Below are 25,627 nucleotides of genomic sequence, written 5' to 3'. Positions count from 1 at the left end.
CAAAGTGCATAAATTTCAGTGGAAGTGAAACCAGTATATATTTAGCTAAGATGGGCAGTGCATGCAAGGGAAATCTGATAATATCATTAGATTGATTAGAAAGATCTGGATCACCAAAGAATGAATAAAGAAGAGTCCGGATGTTATCCAAGTGATGGATTGAGAGAATGTTTTGAGAGCTGACCCACTTCATTTAGAATGCCACTTTGTTAAGCTGAACACTGTCCCACAGAGACTCCCTGCTTGTGATTCTGCAGAGTTTGGACAAACCAATATGTGTCCAAGCCAATGGCCGTTTGAGAAACAACAACAATGACTGTGGTATTATCAAGTGAAATGTCCACTTCACAGAAGTATTGCAGCCCCCCTGCTGACCTCCCTTCTTTTGGGAAACTGCCTGTTCAAGGCACTTTGTCCTCCACACCTCTACGTTTGGCTAAGGCATAGGTTGGGCCTTTGCCCACACTCATAGAGCTTGGGATTTACCCATTGTTCTCAAGCCTCCTTTTAGCATTTGATGAGGAAACAGCATCAATGCGGCTTGTGTGATTCTTTTTTGGCTATTCAGGCAGCCCAGAATATGTCTCAGGACACTGGGGGAGTTGCCACTAAAATATCTTCTTTTCCTCCCTATGCAGCAGCTAAGAGTTTACTGAACAAGAAAGCTGACGGCGTGAAGGTAAGTATCGTTCTGAGGCTTTTCTGGGGGAAGAGTTGGGGAAGGTTAGGAATTATGCCATATTAAGAGAGATCACTTTATTTACATACTTTTCTTGTGTATCCATAGCCCAGAACTGATTGTAAAAATTCAGTTTATGGAGTAGTCATACTTTGCCGGTTTGAAGAACTATTCGGTTTTGTAGGCAATCTGCCATCACTACAACTTTTTGCCACTTTGCAAAGAGGGCCTCTTTTGGTCTTCTTTCTCTACCAGAACATAATTTGTACATAATTGCCATGTAGAATGTGGGGTTATCTATTCCTTCTCTTGTGGGGGTTTGGGCGGTGCAAACTTTTGCATGCCAAATGCGTTTGTTCGGCTTCCAGTTCCGAGGCTTCTCTCTCTCTTTTTTTGTATATGTGTGTTTCTCTTCTGCAGCCTCAAACAAACAGCACCAAAGGCAGCACCGGAGTCACCAGCCCGAAAGGGACCCTTCCTCCAGCCGCGCTGGTATGATTCTTTTGTACTTTTAATTCAATCCTTCTGGCAAAAGATCGTGGGAACACTGTGGTTTGCCTATTGTTTTGCTAATGTAGGTTTTACTTAGGGATTGCAATAGAGATGTATTTTTTGAATGACATTCATTCTGCTTCTACTGGCTCCGACGTGTGGTGCCATGTATTGCTGTCTGCTGTTTTTGTAACACAGATGTGTGTATATGTGTATGTTTTAGTGGGGGCATCTGCTGTGTTCTTCATGGTCTTGCCATAGATCCTTTGCATAGATTTTTAACTCATTATTCAGCTGGACCCATGATACTGGAATATCCTCTCGCCAATTTAGAACCCAATTTAACATTCATCATTTCTAAATTCAACCTGTTCCCTGGCAGCAATCTTCTGCCAAAAGGTTCTATGGTGGTTGCAGTTTCCTAGGTTCTCATAACACAGTAGTTCTCATAACACTGCAATGAGATAATCAAATTTTAGCTGTTGATTCAGAGCCTGATTACCAGGGCAAAGAGTATTATCATTTCTGGGCAGAAGCAATAAAAAAAGAGTGTGTTGTAGGTCTTCCACACCTCACCAGCCACCTGAAGTATTCATAGGCCTCATTTGCCACACCAGTCTGTCCCCAAACTGCAAAAAACAAACCCTAACTTTTCTTAGGACTGTGTTGAGAAATGTCAAGGATCCACTGGTTGTAGAATCATGTTGGATGGTGGGAGCCAAGTATTGGTATCGATATGGAATGTCATACTGCTGGATTGCTTTACCAAAAGTTGTTCCTGAAATAAGAGATGAGGGCAGAAGGTTCATTATGGAACCCAATGAAGAAACAAGCATTTTTCTCCTTAAAAAGGGCAAGTCGCAATAATAAAAAAAATTATGCACCGCCCTAAGTTAGAATGCTCAGGCAAATTGTAGCAGAATGAATTTTACAAGTAAAATTAGGAAATCTAAAGATGATTAACAAAATGCCAGCAATGTTGACTTGAGTTTGTTAGGAAACCTATAAAACCAACTGCATAATTATTTCTAAGTATATAAAGATGCTCCAGTTGGTCCAAGAAAACATTATTTATTGGACCAAGGACAAGTGTTGTGCCTCTGCCACGACAGAAAATTTCCAGGGTTTGTTGAACCATAGTTTCCATTATATTTGAACCAGGAAACTGTAATTTAATTTCTGACTACAAATAAGGATATCAAACCATAAAATCTGCTCTTGGCTTGAGGTTCTTGTTTGTAGACTGATCAAACCACATCTCCCTGATCATATCTAACAGGAATCTGTGGCTTAACAAACCTCAGAAGCTTTCGATAACCCCATACAAGAGAATAGAAGAGTAAATGAGAGTCTGAAGCACGCAGGCACAATGCTTGTTCTTGGTCCACTATTGTTACATCTGAATTGGGCCAGTGCCTGTAAATAATGCAGACCTGAGTGGCTAGAATGGGACGCAGGTGGCGCTGTGGGTTAAAGCCTCAGCGCCTAGGGCTTGCCGATCGAAAGGTCGGCAGTTCGAATCCCTGCGGCGGGGTGCGCTCCCGCTGCTCGGTCCCAGCGCCTGCCAACCTAGCAGTTCAAAAGCACCTCCGGGTGCAAGTAGATAAATAGGGACCGCTTACCAGCGGGAAGGTAAACGGCGTTTCCGTGTGCGGCTCTGGCTCTGGCTCTGGCCAGAGCAGCGATGTCACGCTGGCCACGTGACCCGGAAGTGTCTCCGGACAGCGCTGGCCCCTGGCCTCTTAAGTGAGATGGGCGCACAACCCCAGAGTCTGTCAAGACTGGCCCGTACGGGCAGGGGTACCTTTACCCTTTTACCTGAGTGGCTAGAATACAGTGCTTCAGGGCCGCTTAAAAACCATTGTGGCTCTGAATATGTTTGATATTTAAACAGTCGAGAGTCAGATTTGAGCATCATATACCGTATAAGGAAAAGGAGTGCTTAGACTTGAAGACTTTCCTAGCATGGATGGCACTGAGATGTCAAATTCTGTGTGGCCTGAACTGTATGACTGAAGCAGCGCCCCCATATAGTGGGGTGATTTTAATCACATCCAGAAGTGAATGCTTCAACTAAGATGGTTAAAATTACCCTCTACATGTGTAAACTGTTTTGCATACATGGCTTCCCATGCGGTTATGGCCCCATGTGATTCTGTATCTCAGGGACACCCACACCATAAAGGTGATGTGAGAATTGACTTTTCACATATCACTTTCTGTTTTTAATCTAGACATTAAAAGTAAAAAATCAAACTTTTTTCTGGTTTCATCCAATTATAAGATCTTTCAAAAGGCAGGTAGGGTTTTAATGCCATATTATTGATCATGCAATTTATATGTGGGGCTAGCATTTCCCCCCTCCCCTAAATCTGTGGCAGCTAACCTGAAGTAATCCATTCTTAGACTATGTATGTCAAGTCTGTTGTTTAAATGCTTTTATTCCATAGTATAATTCAGAGACACATTCACCAATGCTGGTAGAACCGTGTTTTTCTCAGCATTTTAACTAACCCTTCCTTCCCTTGTAACCTCTGTTTCCTTAAGCTGCTGAATCAATCCAGGGTAGGTTTCTCATGCTCTAGCCCAATTATCAGACTCCCAAATAGTATATATAGATCAAAAATTATCCATGTCACAGACCTTGGCCTGTGGCCTCTTCTACGCATTGATTCCCGATCACCTGTCCAAAGCAGATTAAGGGGTAGCAGAACTGCTGAAGAAATTCTTGCAATGCCCATCTCTTTGTCTGTCAGACAAACACTGAATAAGACAGCACAAACTTTTTTAAGGTTAAAGATTGCTAGAAGCAGGAGCGGAGGAGTTCCCCAGAGAGTATCTATTTATAAGAGATCTACTTTAGTCAGAGGTGCTGAGCTAGAATTGTGCATCAACTGTCGGGGACAGGCATAGTGCCAGCAAAACAATTACCGAATGTGCTTTAAAAAGGACATAGAATTAGAATTTTTGTTCTGACAGAATAGTTTTAGCAATTAACCTCAGCTTCGTGTCCTTTTTGTCACACAGAGACCCAACAGAGGGGAAAGCAATTATCCACTCTTGCAGTTCTGCATGTTGGTTGTGTGCATATAAAAGACACAAGGATTTAGAGAAGGAAACGAGGGCATTCATTCCACCTTCTAGTCCCGTCCCGTCCTTTCTTGTGTATTGTGTTGTCATACACACACATAAAAGTAGAGGCAGAACATTTCAACTTGCCATCAATCTGTTTCAGCATTTTGATAGTATAAGTGCTGCCCAATTGGTTCTGCATAAGTAATCCTGCATAGGGAGTAACAGATTGGCCTGTTAGTCTTTCTGGCCTTAACAAATCCTTTCTGAGGGTGGGTTCACAGGATCCATTTTTCCAGTATGAGCAGGCATTTTCAGTCAAATAAGCACAGAAACGTGGGTCTCGCCAATCGCATGCTGGGATTATGTTCTCCTTAAAACATGCTTTGGCTTAAATTCAACCTAATCTGGGTCACTTTAATGTCACACTGAAAATAACAAATTATTTATTATTCGGTAGCTTCATACTGCTTGACGTTTCTTCAAACAAGTTTTGAATGGTTTGGTCTTAGAATTAACTTGGGTGGCTCTTATGCAGTTCCCAAAACACTGGAAGGACTTGTTTGTGTTGGCTTCCACAAATCTATTGTGTCTGTTACATTTGTCTAGTACCAGGATGGAGAATGTGTGATCTCCAAATGTTGTTGGAACTTCAACTCCCATCATCCATTGACCACGTTGGCTGGGGCTGATGGGAGCTGAGAGTCCAGCATTTGGAAGACTACATGTTCCTCACCACTGAGCTATATGTATGGAAAGTTTATTTCTTTCCTATGTTCATATTTGAAATTCTGATAAATCCTCATCAAGTACGCTCATCAGAAGACTTTTGTTTGTATGGGATCCAACCACTCATTTGAAATTCAGGCATCCTTAATTTTACCATACAACCTTCTTCAACCAATTGATGACCATTCACAAGATTATCACAGGTTACCCGTCCCATACATTGCCAATGATTGATTAGTTAAATGATTTATTGTGGCTGTGAAATATTTCTGAAGTGTAGGTGTTTGTCATTATTGCAATAGCCTATTGTGTTCTCGTGAGCATTCCAGACTACTGGTAAGTTGCATGGTTATTTTGCTATCATCTTATACAAATTCAAAGAAAATACTATGAACTGAGTGCTCTCAATAATACATACAGGAACCATTCAGAACTTTCCAGTTTTGCCACAAGCACTGACAAATGAATGATGCATTGTCATGTAAAGGAATTAGAATTGTAGAAAAAGTGTCTAAATTCTCAGAGGTGATTTGGAGAAGCTTAAAGCTTATTGGATTGGATCCAGAGTAAGTTACTTGAACTAAGGACCAGCCAAGATCAGTGGAACTAGTTAGTCATGTCTTTGTTAAGTTCCATTGACTTCAGTCAAACCAAGTTTAGCTAACTTAGCCTGGATCCAACCCATTAGATAACATTTTCTTTTGTTCTTCTACTGTATACTAGAGGGCATTACATATCAAACTTGAATTGACTGATGTCCAAGTTATTTTATCTGTCACACAAGATGCATGCTGATGGGCCTCACCATCATCTGTAGATCACCATCTGAGGAACCCCTTGGCAACAGCTTATGCTGTAACTTCAAAGACAGGAAAGGACAGAGTGGGTCATAGGAGGCTGACATACTGAGTCAGACCATTGGACCATCTAGCTCAGTGTTATCTACGCTGATTGGCATTGACCCTCCAGGATTTCAGAGACGGGTTGTTGCCAGCTCAACCTGGAGATGCTGGGCACTGAAACATAGGACCTTCTGCATGCAAAGCAGATGCTCTGTCGCTGAGCTATGGCCCTTCCCCATGCCTATATTGAAACTAGAAATTGAGTTTTTTCGGAAGCAGATCTAACCAGTAGTTGCCGTGAGCTCTATAAAATTGCATGTTTGATTGCATTATTGCTCAAAATGTATGGGGCACGCTACTCCAGGTTAGGATACTGAGGCTGTTTTCTTCTAGCCACATACCCAGGCGTAAACCCCATTGAACTCAGCAGGTCTTACTTTTGAGTAGGAATGTACAGGATTGCGCTGTAAGTAGCAGTAAGGTTCCAAGCCCCACCCCGAATATGTTACTGTTTCAAGTTCCACCAGTAATGTCGTAATGTCTTACATCAGGACGTTCCAGGCCCTGTAGGGTTTGTGGTAGCCCTCTTCTGCCAAGTGAGTATATATTGGGATAAATGGATATATTGCAGCCATGCCTCCCTATTGAGTTCAGGATATGGACAGTGAGCACTCAGTCCTCAAATAATTGTCTGTTTGCAATATTGGCAAATGCCATATAACCTACCTTCTCTAGGCAACATGCAATTTTCCAGTAATGTAATGTGAATTTCCACTGTGTAAAAAACACATAGATGAGCCCTTGTAATGGAATAGCAAAGTTTTGTAGAATTTTTCAGCCATTATCCTTATGGTATAGCCAGCTCTATATGGCTGTTCTATTATATGATACGGCCCTGTTCAGATTGCAGAGTGCATCTATCTTTTCTAGCTTCCTTTCTTATTCCTTCCTTTCAAGCATTTTATTGCCGTTGCATCCCACTTAGTTGCTTTTATCGGTTTAAAAGAGGCATTTTGAAATCTTTTAGTTACATTATAAACTATTACTTCCAGCGAGAATAGAGCATGCAATTGCTGGTCTGGTATATATCGTCTCAAACAGTGCCAAACATTTCCCCTCCTTGCATTGGAAGTTGAAACGTTTTCTAAAACTGGTACTGAATATGTCCCATTCAAACATGTTATTTGCCTGATATTAAGAAGTCCAGAAAACAACCTAAAGCCCGATGGGAAATTCTTTTCCCACCATGCAAAGTCCCCAGAAGTTAATATCAGTTTGGGAAAGAATGTCAAGTTCTTTAGGCACAGTGTGGCAACAGCAGTAAGCTACAGCTTCCTTCTGTAACAGTGCCAAAAGAACAAATATTTGCACCTCCAGAGAAACTGGGTTGAAAAACGGTGCTTTTGACATTGCGAAATGGATGTCTTTTCCAGTCCAATTCACCAATTGTCCATTGAGAGAAATCTTGGCTCTGCTGAAAGAACAAAGGGCCAATCACTCAATGACTTCCATAGTCAGAGCCCCTTGTGGAGCTGTGAATTTTAGGAAGTAGCTGGTGAATGCTCCCATTCAAAGTGTGCTGCTGGGGCGAGAAAAGCAACTTTGGATCTTGAAAAGAAATGTGGGGCTTATGTTGCCTCCATTCAGTCCCATTTACCCACAGCAGATATTCCCACCCACCGTTCCAGCCTCTTCAGATGAGAACTGACTTTGGGCAGCAAACATCAAGCTTTGTTTCATTCCCCACAAAGCCAATAATGACTTCTTGCTTTGGTTGCCAATACCAGCTTGCCTCCAGAATGGGTAACGCTAATCGCCATGGCTATGGGTCGTTCATGTATATAGAACCTGCCCTTTTGCAGACCAATCAGCTTCACCTGGGATCAGCTGCGGTCTCTAGCCTTCCAACACAAGCCACAAAAATAGAGTCCCATTGATTTTTCTCCAAGATAATGATTAATATTCTGTCTGCAGCATTAGCCACTTTGCAGAACCTAGATTTTAGGTGTCAGCTGTGGGGAAGACTTAAGATCATAAGAAGAGCACTGCTGATCAGGCCAAAAGCCTTGTGATTTCCTGCAACTTAAATTTCAGAGGCATCCTGCCTTCAACAGTGGAGGAAGAACAGTGGAACATCAGAATAATCTGGAAAAGTGTGAACTGTAATCAGTTTTTTAAGAGATTGCTTCTTGCTAATAAATGATTCCCTTTAAAACTGTTCCTATTATGGCAGTTATGCAACTTTAAAAAATATGAGTGCTCCAAAATTGATGAATGAAATAATTAATGACCTAATCAAGCTACTTTTGTACGTTTTTGAAGAATAAGGAAGCTGCTCTAGCAGATCAGATTTTTAGTCAGTCTAGTTCAGTATTGGTTCACTTTTCTTCTCTAGCTACTCAAGGGACTCAGCTACATTCGTAAAGATAAAGCGCTTTATAGACTTATAACACTGTGACACCAGATGGCACTGTTGAGTCCTGCCTTTCACCAATGAGATTTCCCTGCATGAAGTTTACAGCACATTTAACTGAATCACTTTCTTGATGTGTCTAAAGTCAGCCAAGGTATAAAAGCCCTGACTTTTTTTTTTGCATCGGATCACCTGCTCAGGCAAATCAGGCAAAAAATAATAATATGATGTAATAGTCTAGCTCATTTAATACTTAAAAAAAAAAAAAACACACCCCAAAATATTCACTCCAGCTGTCACAGACCTAAAAAGGCCTATTAAAAAAAAATTGTGGTGCATTTTTTGTGGCTCACCTCGTAGGACCTTCTTCCAGGTAAGTGCACCTTAAATGTCTCTTAAAGTATGGTCAGGTTTCCTGCCACCACACTGATGCAAAAGGTAAGTATTCAGTGATGAAGATTATTAGCATTTTGCAGGCTGATATTGGTTGCATTAGGAGCAGTCTTCAGAACCCAGTCCCTTTTGTGAAATCCTTCTGCACAGAGCTGCTATGGGTGAAAGGTATAAGCCAGAGCATCCTTCTAGAGGATGCATCTCTGAATGGGATAGACTTTCATTCTTAATGAAAAGTTCTCTTCAGGACTAGGGGATGTGATCAAAGGGCCTTCTGCTCTTCTTTTTCTTTTCTTTTTCTTCTTCCCTATGATCTCAGGTGGAGCCTGTATTGAGATGTTAACTGCCATGGTATGGATTGACCACACTTCCTTGGGGAGCTCATTCCTGCCATTTTCTCTTCTCCTTGGCGCTTCCTATCATTTTCCCTATTGCAATGGTTTCTTTGGCTTGCAGAAAGGTTGAATGTCAATGTCAGCTTCCACTCTCCATTTCCAAGGGGCTCACAACAATCTTGCCATGGGGTTGAATATGATTTTTTGGTTTCATTCATGAAAAATCCAGTTTCGATTCTTCTGTCCCTGATTTACTCTGCCACTTTCTGTTTGTTAATCATTTGCCTTTTGCTGAACTAATTACCTTTTGCTTTTTTCCCTTCCATTCTGTTTCCCCTCCCTGCTCTCATGTGGGTCTTGGTCTTTTTTCACCCTCTTCCCTTTTCTTCACATTTTTACTGCCATTTTCTGCTCCATTTCTTCCCCTGTCTTTTCAAATTACCACCTTTTTTCTTCTTTATCTCTTCTTTCATTTCTTTTATCTTCTTCCTTTTGTTCTTTGGTTCATCCTTTCTTCCTCTGTAGGAACCTCAAACCACCGTTATCCATAACCCAGTGGACGGCATTAAGGTACTGCTGCCTGTCTTTCCTTCTGCTCAGTTTGCCCTTTTGTAATCTTGGATAAAAATTGACTTTCTGCTCCTTGCATTGCTGTGTATTTTCACCTCTGGGGACAGACTGTAGGCTCAGGTTTCGCACCTCTTGTCTGTTTCAGTATGCCTGAAACCACATAAGATAGAACCCAATCCACTTGCCTCCTATGGTAGACATTTGTTAAAAAGGTTGCCCTTTGGAGTTTATTGGGAAGCATGTTCCAGATAAATCTGAAGGAAGCCAGATAAATCTGAAGTGGAGCTGCTCAACGGAGCTTTTCCTTGAGGCCTAGTCTTCATGAATGAGTCAATGTATGCCCAAGAAGATAGAATAGTTCTCTGGGAGCTGTGTTTTACCTCATTTCTCTCCCTTCTTTCACATGCACCAATATGAATCCAGCCATGTCATTGAGACTGATGGCATAGCTCTGGTTTGAAAAGATTCTGCCTCTTTGGAGAATCATAAAGGTTAGGTTCTCCACTTCTTTGGGTGGAAAGTTCCTCTGGTGCTTTTTAGGCACAGAGATAGAATGAATCAGATATTCTGGGTTGTGGCCAAAAGCTACAGAGTGGGGGAGTGCTACTTGCCTCAATTGCCATCTGCAATGATGTGTGTTTTGGTGTGGTTATCCTTAGCACCTGGGCTGTTTGTTCTGGGTGTTAGGATGGGGGAGAAAGCCTCTACTCTGACCCCAGAGGAGCTAACCAGAGGGCAGCAATCGTGAGCTCCTTCATTCTGAAGTGAAAGAACGCAGCCAGGCAGACCAAAAATGACCAATCCAAGAACTCGGATTGGCTGAGGAACGACATAATTACTCCATGCCACAATCATCCATTGCTCGGACACAGCCCTCGCCTCCACCCAAACCAGCATTTTCTTACCCATTCTCTGCCACAGGGATTTAATTTCTTATCATCATTGTTATGCTTCCTCTTCAAGCCCATTCACTCAATGCATCTGGCACAGCCATTAAATGGAGCTTGGGGAAGGCGACCAGAGTTTCCAAAAAACACTTAAGACCGGGTAGAGGCCAGGCAAACAAATTGTAGAAACAATTGTGCCCTCCTCTCTTTTTCCATCTTCTGGATAGTGTATTTCCTGCTTTAAGTGTATATAGTGAAAGCTGAATAACGCTGGTAATCTGTTTTGAAAAAGTAAAATGTAACCTATGCATTGATGTCAGAAAATAAAAGCTGTACGTATTTGGTTAAAGGTCATGGGGACCCTATGCTGAACTATGATTGGATCCTGCAGCTGTCTTCTGATTGGGCACAAACCCTTCTTCTACTATAATGACTCTGGTTTATAGAGCGCCTGTCAGGCTTCTTTGCATGCTTCAAATGTGTTGTCATTAACTCCTCTTACATTGAGATCACTGACCCTTTTGTCAGGGAGAGAACAGTTGTCTTCTAGGTTTAAGGAAACCTTTTAATCATATTTGAGCCATCTCCAGACTGTAAATCTACTGTTTTTTATCATAGCTTCAGAGATCCCCCGAAATGTGATCTATAAGAGAATAATTTTCCCCCTTTGCTGTTTTTGGTGTTTTTCAACAATTGAACAGGATTAGCATACCACATAAATGGTATCTATAGTACCAGAATCCAGCCCGTTCCAGTATCCAGTAGTGCTAAAAAAAGAAGCTATAGTTCTGACAATAAACACAAGCAAGAGTTTGTTCATTTTTAGTTGGAAAATTGGAACCCTCTTCATACATAAAAAATAAGGAAAACACAACCCTACCATTTTTATGCTTTATGGATCACCTTTTGTGCCAGAGCTGTTGCTGAAATTATTCTGACCTTCAGGTAGACCAAAAAAAGAAAAAAAGCAAGAAAAAAAAGCAAGCAGTAGCCAAACTTCTTAGGAACAAAGACAGCTTATCTCCCCATGTGATATATGGCTTTTTTAAGAAAAGAGAAATAAGAATATAGTTGGAAATATAGGAAACTGTCTTGTACTGTGTCAGATGCCTGGTCCATTTAGTTTACTACCACTGATTAGCAGTGACTCTCCAGGGTTTCAGACAGAAATCATCTCCAGTCTTACCTGGAGATGTCAGGGATTGACCCTGGAACTTTTTACGTACCAAGTATGTGTTTTACCATTGAGGTATGATCCTTCTCCCAGAATATACTTTCCTATAAATTTTTCATGAGCCTTAACATACAACCAAGTATACACTAGAGCACATATTTGAGCCCTTTTTCAGTAGGTAATTTTGACGAGGTTTTTGGTTTTCTAATGCTGTGTCTCCCTGGTAAGGCAATGGAATTATGCATCTATCTGGCCAATAAATAAAATCAAAGGCATTTGCTCCCAAGTGTGATATCACTACCCCAGTCTGTAGATATTAGTGTGCAGTAGATTATATGTATATACAGCGTGCAAGGATTTCTGCATATTCATCCATGCAGGAGATTATCAGAACTACTCATCCCCGTCCACCTACCGAAAAGGTGGCATAAGTTTAGAAGGGCAGAGTTCAAAGCATTTGAGAAACACCGTGACATCATAAATAAATTTAATTAATAATAATAAGCAATTTCTGAAAATGTGCCACGAGGCACACACAAACTAAGAGCATAAGAAGAGCGCAGGTGGATCAGACTGTAAAGTCCATTTAGTCCTGCCTCTTGTTTCCTAGGGTGGCTGATCAGCTGTCTCAAGGAAGCAAACATACAGGAACATGAAAGCCAATAGGCTTCTCCCACTATGGCTTTCCAGCACCTGGTACACATAAGTGCGCTCTTTCTGAACCTATTGCATAGAGCTATCATATGAGCCATTGGTTAACTTGCCTTCCATGGATTTGTCTGATCTCTTGTGAGAGCCATCTAATCTGGTTAGAAGGACCTTCAGCCCTGTGGAGCTGGTGAAATACCAGATAAGTGAATTGCCTAAGATCCAGAGGTGTTAAATGCACTTGTCTGGATGGTTTTGCAGCCTCTTTCCCCTTGCCAGAAGTGTCTGAATTTCTTGACCCTTTCTGCAAAATTTGATGTGTTCTAATTTATTCCAATAATTATAAGAAAAATGCAAAGCAGTTTGCTTTCAGAAACAACAGCAGAGAAGCAAGGGCAGCAGAGAATCAGGACAACTTTTGTTTAAACTGCATACACAACCTGCAGAATATCCCATAAGAGTAGGACCATTTGAAGCAGACAATAGCATATCCAGATGCTCCTCAAGAGAATTGAATAAGTCATTTTATTTTTCTTCCTTGGTGACAGTACCAGTGTGATTCCTCAAGCGCTGGCTGTTTACTTGTCCAAATTCTTTTTCATTCATAGGCTTGAGGAATTTTAAATGATTCGGCGAGATTTCCCTCCAGGAGGTTATAGTGTGACCTCCTACAGGGAAAGTGGGTTTGCAGTCCTGACCCCTGGGCAGCGGTAGCAGCCAGCTATCTACATCGCAAAACCCTGCCACCAAATGGCACGAGTTAACAGAAAAAAACGAGCCCTGAAGTCTCCAGAATCCAGAAATCGGGTTCCAGTGTTGAAAGCCATACCAGAGGTAGCAAATCTGATTCCAACTCCTCCTCTTACATAGAATAGCATTCTCCCTCCCTCTCCCTCACCCCCTTCAGTTTTGCATAGAGACCTTTCTCAGCTGGCATGACTGTTGGGGCTGATTGTATGCACCTTGAATGGAGCCCCTTGGCTTTACTTATTCACTCTATTCTTATCCTGCTTTCCAGTGGCTCATATCAACACACACACACAGAGACAGAGGCCCTGCCACCAGGCTTGCAAACTAGAAAGATCAGATGCGCACAAAAAGGGGAGAGAAAGGAAAAAGAAGAGGGAGATCTCCAAGGCAGGAACAAAGTGCTGGGCATTTTTATCCAGTTTGGCCCAGCTTGGTCTTCCTTTGTTGGTGGCTCTTGTTCCATTGGCCAATAGATGGAGCCAGAGGGTTTTCCCTTTGCTTCTCAAGTCTCTGGGCCAGAGGGAGTTGGAGCAGAGTATTCTTTCAGGCAGGGAGGGGAGAAGTGGGTTCCTTGTAGCTGTTGCCACTCTGGCCTCCCCTTTGTCTCAATATTATTCTTGGGAGGCAGAAGGTGTAGCTTCCCAGCAGCCCTAGGTTTCCTGGCTGATGGCAGGAGCCAGAGGGTGCTCCTCTCATGCTGTTTTGTCCCAGGGCAACTGTCAGTTGGAGCTGATGGTTCTTTTCAGCTTGATGCTCCACCCATTCACAGGGTCTGTGATCTTACATTGTCCAGATTTTTTTTTGTTTTCGTTACTGGCCTCGTGCTCTGGACAGTGCTAACTGCTACACCTGCTGTAGGACAGAAGCAGGAGCACGGGTTCTTCAGCCAGAAGAGTCTGCAGCACAGTGGAGAAGGTTAAGCATACTGCTCAGCTGTTCCCAGGCACTCTGTTATTGACAGGGTAATGATGGGCCTGATCAGCGGGGCAGCAGAAGTGGGCTGGATTTACACACAGGAGCTGAATATACAGCGTTCGTGACACAGAGCTCTCCTCTATTCAGTGAGCGGACAAGCTCTGTAAAACGCTTTTGAGATTAAAAGCGCTACTATAAGTATATGTTTCTCTTTCTTCCTTAATTGCTGGATGTACCGTGTACTAAAATGTTTGTATTTTTGGCAAGGTGCACTATTCTGTGTTTGGTTCCCATAGGTGACTCTTAAGAAGAGATAATGTTTCCCCAGGATTCTTTTCTGAGCTCATTTTGTTTTTAAATTATGCTTATGCTTTACAGGGTATAATCTGGCACGGTATAATAGGTTGGGATTTGGTGGGAATTGTTTGCCCAAAGTGTGATCATTGATGCCCAGAGTTAAGGGTGGGAGAATGCGTTGCCTTGGCAAATGAGGATTCAGAATCCAAGTTGTCAAGATGACTTGAGTGTAGGGAAGGGCGTTTGTGGAGGGAGCTGGTAGACGGAAAGGAGAGGTGCTTTGCTTCTCAGGTGGCAGAAATACTTTAAACTCCCTGTGATGCATTTGCAGGGGAAATTGGTAGACAGGAGAAAGTTAAGCACCCCGCCTCCCTACTCCAAATTCTGTCCTGGATGTGTTCCTTCAAGAGGAAGACACAAGATTGGAAACCCTATCTTCTCCTGGCGTTGTTGTAGCACCACAAATGTTTCCCCATGAAGACAGACACAGAAAGAACATTAGGATATAAAAAGAGGCCTGCTAAGGTCAGATCAAAGCTCCATCTAGTGCAACGTTCTGCTTCCCACAATGGCCAATCAGATGCCTCCAGGAAGCCTGCAAGCACAACATGATAGCCAGTAACTGTCTCCAGTTGCTGCTCCTAGCTACTGTACATTACCGTATTTTTCGCTCTATAGGACACACCTGACCATAGGACGCACCTTGTTTTAGAGGGGAGAACAAGAAAAAAAAATTCTCCCCCTCTCTGCTCAGCGCCCCTTCAGCAAAGCGGCAGGAGAAATGGAGCCCCTTCCATTTCTCCTCCCGCTTGGCTGAAGGGGTGCTGCGCAGCTCTCCCTCTCTGCTGAAGCCAGGAGAGTCTTGCTCTCCCGGCTTCAGCAAAAGGAACCTGAAGCCTCGGGAGCGCAGCGGGAACTCGCGCTGCGCTCCGAAGGCTTCAGGTGGCTATCCCTGAAGTCTGGAGAGCAAGAGGGGTCAGTGCGCACCGACCTCTCTCACTCTCCAGGCTTCAGCGAAAGCAACACGAAGCCTCCAGAACGCAGAGGGACCGCTCCCTCTGCGCTTCGGAGGCCTCACGTTGCTATCGCTAAAGCCAAGGAGCCTGCATTCGCTCCATAGGACGCACACACATTTCCCCTTGATTTTTGGAGGGGGAAAAGTGCGTCCTATACAGTGAAAAATATGGTACATTCACAGTGTGGCTAGGAATCAAAATTTAGGTGGTTTTTTTAAAAATTAACTGGAAAAGGGGTGGGGATAATAGTCCACAGTATAACATTCTGCAAGAATTAGCATTGGATGGGAGGGAAGCTCTCGTTGCTCATAAACATATTGTGTAGTTATGCCCTCGGAGGCCTGCCATCTCTGCACCTACAGCTATCGTGACTAAGGGTGGTATTCAACTAAGTTTTACTCAGAGTGCACCCAATGAAATTAAGGCAGGGCCATTAATTTCAGTGGGTCTACTCTGAGTAAAATCTAGCTGAATACCATCCTAATGGTTCCCTGGGGCTTTCAGGATCTCATGGCAGGTGAAAATGGTGGGTTTCCACATTCAGAGGCAAGAAATTTATGGACTTGCTCTAAAATTGCCATAATTTCAACTATTTTCCTTTGTGAAGATGGGAAGTTAAGACTTGATCAGGGAGCATTCATTTAAAAGGGAAAAGATTAGGGGTTTGAAGGAAGATATATGGAATTCTGATGTATCGTGGTGGAGAGAACTCAGGAATGTAGTCATGTTGGAAGTCTAGATCAGAGATATGGGATGTTGATGGACTTGGACTCCCATCAACTCCAGCCAACATGACCAACTATCAGGAAATATGAGAATTGTAGTCCAGGAACATCTAGAGAGCCTTGATTTTCTTATTCCTGGTCAAGATTCATCCCTGCATTTTCTCCTGGCAGAAATCCCGTTTATATCTTTGAACCTACTTGGTTTGAAAGATGTTCCTGTTAGAGGCAGGAAAGAGAAGAGACAATGGGTGCCCCTAATAATTACTTAGTTAGATGCAGGGCTTTTGAGCTCTCCCTGGTCCTTCTTCTGATGTGCCCAGTTGTGCAAGTTCAACCTCTCCTCCAGCATTTGTTTCTGGCCAGAGCCACTAATGTTTCGCTTTCTCCTTTTTTCCACCCCTGTATGTTTCCACAGGAATCCTCCGACAGCACAAACACCACCATAGAGGATGAGGACACGAAAGGTAACAGACTTGAGGGGTCAGTCAGAAGTTTCATGCCATATAAATCTGGCAAAGCAAACCCACCTGTACACCCCTGAGAATTTGTGTCCTTGAGAAGCCATATGGATGCACTTGGAAGAAATGAATGAATGTGGCCTTGGATAGGAGCATAAGGACCTTCTGTCACAAGGGAACACAAGCAGATGAAGGATTCTATGGACTTTAAGGCCAAATGTAGTATTTGCATATAGTATTTGCAAAGCCTGCTCTAGATTTGGAAGGGCTTTGGGTAATTTACATTGATGGGTCCCCCTAGGCTGTGGTAGTGCCAGCAGCATTGGTGTGTGTGTGTGTGTGGAGGCACTGTGGGAAAATAAAATGAAGGCTCACAAACCCAGCTGTTGTGGAGGCATCAGAGCTGGTTGGGTCCTGGGTCACCAGCAACTCCCCTGGGATGCCAGTCCCTGATGCTGGCAATGACTGTGTGATTGATTTCCTGGGAGATACAGGACAAATAGTTCCCAGTTGATGTTGGTACTGAGTCTTGCGAGAACTTTCTCTTACTTGAGCTGTGATAGGGAATCCAAATTGCTTTGCCCCCTGGCTTCAGTGTAAAATAATACACTGAATGTTTCTGGCTTCACCTCTCCACTGGATCTCCTTAGGGAGAATTTCTAGTTAGACACTGGAGAGCAAATAAAATAAAAGGGATGGGAACCGATCTCACTTTGGCAGAAGACAAGTTTTGCATACAGATCTTCCCAAGTCTCCATATCCAATTGAATGATCTCAGCTGCTAGAGCTGGGAAAGATGTTTCAGTTCTTGTTTTTGGATGTGTGATATATCTAGATCAGCAGAAAGGAGCTCCATGCCTCTTTGAGCTGCCTGAAGGTAAAGCAAAAGCTGCAGAGATTACATGGAGCTCATCAGTCATCTTTGGCTAAAAATGTGAAGTTGTGAGCAGGTCGGGGGGGGAGGAAAATTTATGTGTAGAACCTCACCCCACCCCCAAAAAAGAAAAAGAAAAACTGAGGTCCAGTATAAAACAATTAGAAAGTTGGTGGCGAGCATAGGAGCCAACTCCTAGGGGCCGTGGGGACTTTGTCCCCCCCCAAAAAATATTTGAGAGGGCCAGCCCCCCAAACTTTATGGGCACTGCCATTCAATAGTGTGTGTGCACCAGGTCACCTGATCAATTATGTGCGGTAGGACTTACCTGGGCCCCCGCAATATTTTATTCAAGTTGGCACACTTGGTGGCAAATAATTCATTATACATTGGTGCCCCGCAAGACGAATGCCTCGCAAGACGGAAAACTCGCTAGACGAAAGAGTTTTCCGTTTTGGAGGTGCTTCGCAAAACGAATTTCCTGTGGGCTTGCTTCGCAAGACGAAAATGTCTTGCGAGTTCCTGCGGGTTTTTTTTCCTTCCCCCCCTTTTTCTAAGCCGCTAAAAGCCGCTAAACCGCTAATGGCGCTAATCCGCTAAGCCGTCAATGGGCTTGCTTCGCAAGACGAAGAAACCGCTAGACGAAGAGAATCGCGGAACGGATTCTTTTCGTCTTGCGAGGCACCACTGTAAAATACATTTCAAAAGTAGCGGTGACATTGCTCCTAATTAAAATCATAGAATCATAGAATCATAGAGTTGGAAGGGCCCTCGAGGGTCCTAACTCCCTGCAGTGCAGGAATCTCAATTACAGTAAAGAATCCATGACAGGTGGCCATACTTCCTATGCTAGGTGTCCTTCCTGTGCGGAAGTGAAGAAAGAAACCAGGGCCAGCCGAACCATTAGGCATAAACATGTTTTGAGGCAGGGAGCAACAGTGAGGTGCTGGGAGACAAAGTTCTATGCACCATGAAACCTGTCCTGCCAGATACACTGCCCTGTTGCCAGTGTAGAAGTAACATTTAACTGCCAGTCCAGACAGCTTCTTACATGGAATTGTGGTGAGGGGTACCATCTTGTCCTTTACCTGAGGCAGCAAAATGTCTTGGACACGATGCAGAGGCAATGCCTCTGCTAAGATGGCATCTGCCATCTACAATTTTTATACCATGCATCAGGCATAGGCAAACTCGGCCCTCCAGATGTTTTTGGACTACAGCTCCCATCACCCCTAGCTAACAGGACCATTGGTCAGGGATGGTGGGAGTTGTAGTTCTAAAACATCTGGAGGGCCAAGTTTGCCTATGCCTGCCTTACACACATGCCCAGGTGGGGTGTTTTTAATCGTATTTCTCTTGGTTTAGTGTATCTGTGTGGGGTTTGTTGCCTGTCTGTTGGGTTGTAAGTCACTTTGGGTTGCCCAGGACAAGAGAAAGCTACTGACAAATTGGGAAATAATTCACATGCTGCCCAATTGATTTGTGGCCTTTTCAGTTGGTGAAATGTTTTTAATCATTTAACCAGTTAACTGGTTGAAAGTTTGCACAGCCCAAATTATAAGTCCTCAAGATAGCTTCGTATTCTGAAGATTTGTTTTCTGTTGTTGGGTTTGTTTTGTTATTTTTATTTATTTTTTGCTGTAATTGAACCCAAAGCTAGCATGAACAGTACGGTTCCATTCTAGTGAAGAGCAAATCTGGCAGATGATCTCAGGGTGATTTGCAGTAGGTTGGCAGGACTTTCTGACTCCTAGTTATTTTACAGTGCTTACAGCAAAACAACTTCTCCCATCTAACAGCTGAAATGAAGAAAACTAGGCAGGAGTGGATTTTGTTGTGAAAGTAATGTAAGCTCAGTTCAGTTCAGGTACTGGAAACAAATTCCTAGGTTCCAAATGTGCTCAGAGTTTTTTTCATTCTAAGTGTATGTCTTTTGCACTTGGCTCTGGTTGGAAGATCTTGAAGTTCTACAAAGCGCAAAGTAGATCGAACAAGCCTGAATTCTGCCTCATTCCTGCTTTGAGAGTGCCACTGAAGCAGTGTACAGTCAGAGATGTGTGTCCCAAGATCCCTTGCAGCATTATTGGTCAATAGCCTTCACTTTTTCAGGCCCAGGAAGCTTTAAAGCAACATGCAACACACATAGATACATTTTACCACATATGCCCACTTTTCCCCACTGATTTTTAGGATGATCGGAGGCAAAGGAAGGGAAAGCCCCTGCATTGTTGTTAATGGTTATATAGAACAGGGTATTTTTGCAAGTGCAGTTTGCATTGAAAAACCCAAAATGCAAAAAAAGACACTCTGCCTTTTGCTGAATAGCGCACTTGACTCTCTTTCTCTCTGCAACTTTCTTTCATTTTAAAATGAAAACCAAACAGATTCTAGCCCCAGCCCCAGCTCCAGTATGCATGATTGACTTCAGGTTGGGCAATACCCACTTCTGTGGGTTTGGCCCTCCTGTGGAAGACCCAAGTTATAGAAAAGACTGGGACACATTTTTCACATTATGTAATGCAGCTCCATGAGTGTGGGTAAGCAAAATGTGTAAGTTAGGCCACGGGAGGCAGAGCGAATATTGATGCAGATGTTTATTGTTAATCTTTGGTGGGGTTACGGAGTATTGTAAAGAGAGCGAACTCAAGTGTTTCCTGTTACTCTGGATACTTTTGTCTTGGAAGCAACAGGAAGTTGGGTTTGTTCTGTTCGGGGCTGGGTAATGGGTGTGTGGGCTTTGTAATCATATGCATGTATGCCCAGAAGTAAATCCCACTGAGTTCAGTAGGAGGTCCTTCCATGTGTTTCTTTGTACCTAAATGCATTTTTTGTTTTGAAGGATATCCTCTTTAAGTTGTTATAGTGTAACTCTTGGGTCCTGGAAAACACTCCTGGTAGTGGGGAGGGGACTTGTTTTCTTTTGACTGGCGGGGGGCATCAATTAAATAAGTGCTGCACACAGTTTTTGTAACAGGTGGCATCTAATTCTCTCGGCAACATTACCTGGGAGTATGAAATATACTCAGAGTCGCACAGTGATTTCATGCTCTTTATTCAGCTCATAGTGGTGAGGAGGAATGAATGAAAGTCCCCTCAAAGTATCTGCTTTATATACATTATTTACACAATGGGCTGCACATGATTGGCTAATTCTGGAATTCTACTGTAAGCCAATCAGGTTGTGGATTCACTTATATCTGGAGCATGATTGGGTGGTTCCTGCCAACCAATCATACTGCTGCATTGTTCTAGGACCAATCAGACTGCTGCAATTTGGATCCTATTGTTCTAGGACCAATCAGACTGCTGCAGTTTGGATCCTATTCAACTCAGTACATAACACCGAGTAGGTCGACCAGACTGGTCTTGTATTTTCTGTAAGAGTGACTTTAAAGATTGCCTCCACTTTCAAGCTGACAGCTGGCTTAGTGGTGCTGGAAAGAGCGGAATGCAAACAGCCTTGTAATCTAGCACACGAGTGGGCAGACGTTAGATCAGGAGCTTACTGATAGATCACTTATGTGTTTTGCAGTAGATCAGCAATGACTGTATGGCTCACGATTATTTAACAAAAGCAACAATGAAAAAGGCTCCTCCTACCCCCCCCCAAAAATATTAGGCTGCTTGTGGGAGGAAAATATATGAATCCTTGTGAACCCACCTGTGTGCGTGAACAACAAAAGAATTGGCTGGGTTCCTGTATTTGAAATGTGGAGCTAACACAAGAGAGCCCCAGTAGCAGAGTTTTAAACTCACAAAAATCAGCAGCACAGTGGAACATTAGGAATATAGGTTGTTAGACTTTTCTTATGCCGTTTACAGCACTCCCCTCTTTCTACCCCTTTTGCAAGGAACAGACCACTCACTGCTAAGGAAGTTTTAAAAGATTTACTTACAGATTCATAGATCTGATGCATGTGTTGTTCCATGCGGCTCCAAGGAGAAATACAGGTAGAATACTCTAGTGTATAAAGTGCAGAATATATTTCCAGACGCTCTGGAGTGAGAAAACACATGTCTTTCTTTGTTACATGGTGCACAGGGGCAGGGAACAGGAGAGTGTTTTTATGTGTGAGGACTGCAAACTCAGTTTTCATACTGAAAAAATTGCTTGGCTGAGCTTGTGCTTAGAGGCACCTCTCCTTAATTCTAAGAGTATGTTGCCACACCCCACCATCCAAAGCCGCCATTTTGCACCTGGTTCTCAATGGTGGATCTTCGTATGCTAGTAAAAAAAGCACACACTTACACAAGGTTGAATTTGCCCACCCAATTTGGCATTCACACCAGGCCGCAAGAAGATTGCAAACGTGGCACGAAGATAGAGTTGTATCCTATCAGCATCTCTCTTGAATATGCAATGTTCTGAAGATACAACTTTGGCCCTTCTCAAAGGAGGCCAAGTTGGGAGGTCAAGTGAGGGGGGATGGAGTTGGGGTAAAGGATTGACAGAGAACAAACCAGCTGAAGCAAACAGATAGTGGAAATCCTTTCGTTAGACTATGCCCTGCCTCCTCTGTGTGTTTTTCTCCTCTTTTATATTCCATTTTGCCATCCTCTTCTCTTTCTCTGCCGGTGTATATTTTGCTTTCCCATTCTCTCTTTTCTCCCATCAGAGCCGCCACTTTTCTTTGGAACTTTTTATTTCTCGCTTTATGGTGTTTGTTTTTCCTTCCCCCTCCCTCTCTTTTTTCCTCTCTTACCCATTCACATCAGTTAAGGCTGCTGATAATGAGCTTGTAAAAAGCCAGTTGAATCCAGGATCTGTCCCTGAACTTCCTCCCAGTCTGCAGACTTCTCCGATACCATCTGCTGCTGCTGCTGTTGCTGCTGCTTGTAAGTCACAAAGTCCCTGTGCTCCTTTCCCCAACTTTCCACTCAACTGTAGTTTAACTTTCCACTGAACTGTGGTTGACCCGTCAGTAAATGCCCCAAGACTTTTAGTCATAGGCACAGTTCAGATGTAATTTTAAGCTGTGATTTTAAGTGAACCTGCATGGGCCTCAGGCTTACACAAAAACACACACACACACACACACACACACACACACACACTGTTACTTCCCCTCTCCTTGTCTTTCACGCACCAGAGGGAGCAGATTGAAAGCATCAGTTCTGGATTTAAAACTAATTGTAGCTACCAGTGATGCTGCAGCTCAGGAAACTATGGTTTTTTTAAAAAACAACAACTGTGATTTGAGAACAAGCCAGGATCTGAAACTGTGGCTCACAGTGTAAATAAACCATAGTTTCATCTGAATTCAGATGCCATGGGGGACTAAGGTTAGTTTAAAATTGAAAGTAGAAAGGTTTGAAATTCTCCTCTAGCATGCAGAAGAGGCTGGGGTGTGCATGAGCTCGGAGGCACTTGCAGACATTATCACATAGTGGGAACCAGTGGTTTCGCACAACATCTGAACAAGTCATAGGTCTGTCTGTTCTGACAGTGTGGATAAACATTTAGTAAGTGTATGACACTAGTAGCTATAAATAAATGTAAATATAGTAACACAATTTGTGTGTTTGTTGGGGAGGGGGCGCTAGATAGTACCTGATGGTCACCTTTTCCACCTAATGTTTCCATTTCCTAACCCATGTTCCTGGGTTTGTTCATTCTTCTGTTCTTGTTCCATTATACTTGGTTTCTCTTCCTTCTCTACCTCCCTGCCTTTTCTGTCCTGTCTTTTCTGTCCTGTCTCAGTACCCAAGCTGACTGATGTATTAGGCATGGTGAAAAAGGGATCAGGGCTCCCTGAAGCTGAAGAGTCAAAGACTTTGGTCTCTCCACCCTGCATATCTCCAGCTGTTGCAAACCCTCTACCTCCCCAGTGTAAGTAGCAAGGTGGTCTGGGTTTGCAGCACTGGGGGGTTAATTTGGCACAAAATCCCAGAGGGATTTTCATGGTCTCCATTGAATAGGATTGCCATATTTCAAAAGTAAAAACCAGGACACACGAACAGTTGTTGAACTTTTTCAGACAACCCTCAAAGTTGCTGAGCCTTTTATAGTAAAGGCTACAAGAGTTTTGGAGCTTTTAAAGATATTTTTGGCACAATTTAACCCCCATTGCCAGTTTTCCAGGACGTTTGCTTGATTTCCGAAAAATAATCCAGGATGCCATTTTTGGAGGTGAATTCCATGACATGTCCTGGAAAATTGGGATGGATGGCAGCCCTGCCGTAGAAGCCTTTCATTAGTTAAACAGAAGCCTTTCATTAGTTAAACACAACTTGGAATGAAAATACTTTCAAATTTATATATATATATATAATTTCCACTTATATCCTGTCCTTTTTTTTCATCCTGGAACTCAAAGTGTATGCCTGGGGTCCTCAGGAGTTTCCCCATCCAGGCTCTTTAGCAAGGTGGTGGGCTTCAGGTGCCATCAGACCATGGCCTGGCAATGATAAGGCTACATATCTCCCTCTGGGATGCCCCATTGATGCGGGGGCCACCACTGAAAAGGACTTGCCTCAGTGTCCAGGGAACAGAGAAGAAACATGACAATGTATGGTCCATGGTCTGCTGTGTTTTACTCTTTCCTGCTAATGCTGGGTTGGAATGGCCATAGAGAAGGCTTGTGTGAGCTGGGAGTAAAACATATTAGGGATCTCTTTTTTTGAAAAACTAACATGGGTCTTTGCTCCCACACAAAATATTTGAGGAGACCATTGGGCAAATGAAGCTCCAAATTTGTGAATACTAGAAGGAACCCCAAAGCCTTCCTTGCATGCTGTCTTACTTTGATTCCATTCTCTAGCATGGCTTTCTGGTACTTTCTTTTTCATTTTAAAATTGGGTTTCTTTCCCTGTCTCGCCCTCTCTGCTCCCATCTGTTCCTCTCTCAGCTGCAAAGCTTTCTGATGTATTAGGCATGGTGAAACGGGGCTCTGGGCCACCAGACGCAGAAGAAGCAAAGCCTTCCATCACTTTGCCCTTCCCTCCTTCTGTTGTTGCAAATCCTGTTCCTCTCCAGTGTAAGTAGCATGCGGCACCAGGGACTGCCGAACAGAACTGCTGCTGAGGACTCTTTGTAGCTTTTCTAGCCATAAAGTAAGGCAGTTGCCCTACTCAGTGTTGCAGGGCCCCTTCCTCGTCCTGAGTTTTGTGCTGCCTAAGGGGTTGATGGGAGTTGTAGTAGTAGTAGTAGTAATAATAATAATAATAATAATAATAATTTATTTATACCCCGCCCATCTGGCTGGGCTTCCCCAGCCACTCTGGGTGGCTTCCAAAAAAATATTAAAATACTGTAATACATCAAACATTAAAAGCTTCCCTAAACAGGGCTGCCTTCAGATGTCTTCTAAAGGTCTGGTAGTTGTTGTTCTCTGACATCTGGTGGGAGGGCGTTCCACAGGGAGGGCGCCACTACCAAGAAGGCCTTCTGCCTGGTTCCCTGTAACTTGGCTTCTCGCAGTGAGGGAACCACCAGAAGGCCCTCGGCACTGAATCTCAGTGCCCAGGCAGAACAATAGGGGTGGAGACGCTCCTTCAGGTATACTGGGCCGAGGCCATTTAGGACTTTAAAGGTCAGCACCAACACTTTGAATTGTGCTCGGAAACGTACTGGGAGCCAATGTAGGTCTTTCAAGACCGGCGTTATGTGGTCTCGGCGGCCGCTCCCAGTCACCAGTCTAGCTGCCACGTTCTGGATTAGTTGTAGTAGTCCAAAGCATCTGAAAGGCACCAGGTTGCAAAAGGACTGTGTATGCCAGAGATTGGCAACCTTATCAAAGGATGGGCCAGTCGACGTTCTGTCTGTCGGAGGATGGGCCGGAGCGTGTGCGCATGCACTCTCTTCTGGGTCAGAGGAATGTGCGTGCACACATGCTATTTCCGGTGCTCCTCCGACCCGGAACTGCGCCGGAAATAGTGTCTGCGAATGCACACAGATACTTCTCCATCCTGCACTCATGCGCACATGCTATTTCCTGCACACATCTGGGTCGGAGGAGTGCCCGTGCACAGGCGCCATCAACCTGGAAGTCGGTCCCCGCGCTGCTCCAGTAAGAGCGGCGGGGGTCACCATGGGCCAGTTAGACAAGCCTTGTGGCCTGCTACCGGCCCATGGGCCTTAGGTTGTCGGCCCCTGGTGTATGTAATCAGAAAAGAGGACTGTAGTGTTAAGACATGGTTGTATCAGGCTTGATACCCTGAATAAGCAACTCCATATTTACATAACTGGGACTCTCAACATTATTTTGCTCTTACATTTTTGCTTTCTAACCCAAGTCATTCTTGGGATAATCTGGGTAATCCCAAATAATTCTGTACTCTGCTTGTCCCATCGTTCTGGCCAAGACAACATCTCCCCCCATGATGGCAGAGAAAAAAGAACCAACAGCCCCTGAATA

General features: G+C 43.5%; 1 protein-coding gene and 1 long non-coding RNA gene across 14 annotated transcripts in view; both read left to right on the top strand.

The window, feature by feature from the left end:
• Window positions 1-25,627, top strand: part of CAMK2B (calcium/calmodulin dependent protein kinase II beta) — a 203,923-nt gene that overhangs the window by 161,035 nt on the left and 17,261 nt on the right. For 4 of the 13 annotated variants that reach the window (XM_079954994.1, XM_079955002.1, XM_079955004.1 and 1 more), the window contains 7 exons: window positions 639-679; window positions 1,100-1,171; window positions 9,481-9,525; window positions 16,353-16,401; window positions 21,986-22,105; window positions 22,971-23,099; window positions 24,119-24,247. In XM_079954994.1, the coding sequence (XP_079811120.1) occupies window positions 639-679; window positions 1,100-1,171; window positions 9,481-9,525; window positions 16,353-16,401; window positions 21,986-22,105; window positions 22,971-23,099; window positions 24,119-24,247 (585 nt within the window). The remainder of the gene's footprint in view (window positions 1-638; window positions 680-1,099; window positions 1,172-9,480; window positions 9,526-16,352; window positions 16,402-21,985; window positions 22,106-22,970; window positions 23,100-24,118; window positions 24,248-25,627) is intronic. The other 9 variants (XM_079955003.1, XM_079955000.1, XM_079954997.1 and 6 more) reach the window with 6 other exon arrangements.
• LOC307204045 lies at window positions 18,028-20,882 on the top strand. The gene is made up of 2 exons (XR_013833488.1): window positions 18,028-20,278; window positions 20,617-20,882. It is a non-coding gene; the product is annotated as an uncharacterized lncRNA (long non-coding RNA).

The sequence above is a fragment of the Podarcis cretensis genome, assembly GCF_951804945.1.
Source record: "Podarcis cretensis genome assembly, chromosome: 15".
Lineage (NCBI taxonomy): Eukaryota > Metazoa > Chordata > Lepidosauria > Squamata > Lacertidae > Podarcis > Podarcis cretensis.
This window is presented reverse-complemented; position numbering and strand designations above follow the sequence as displayed.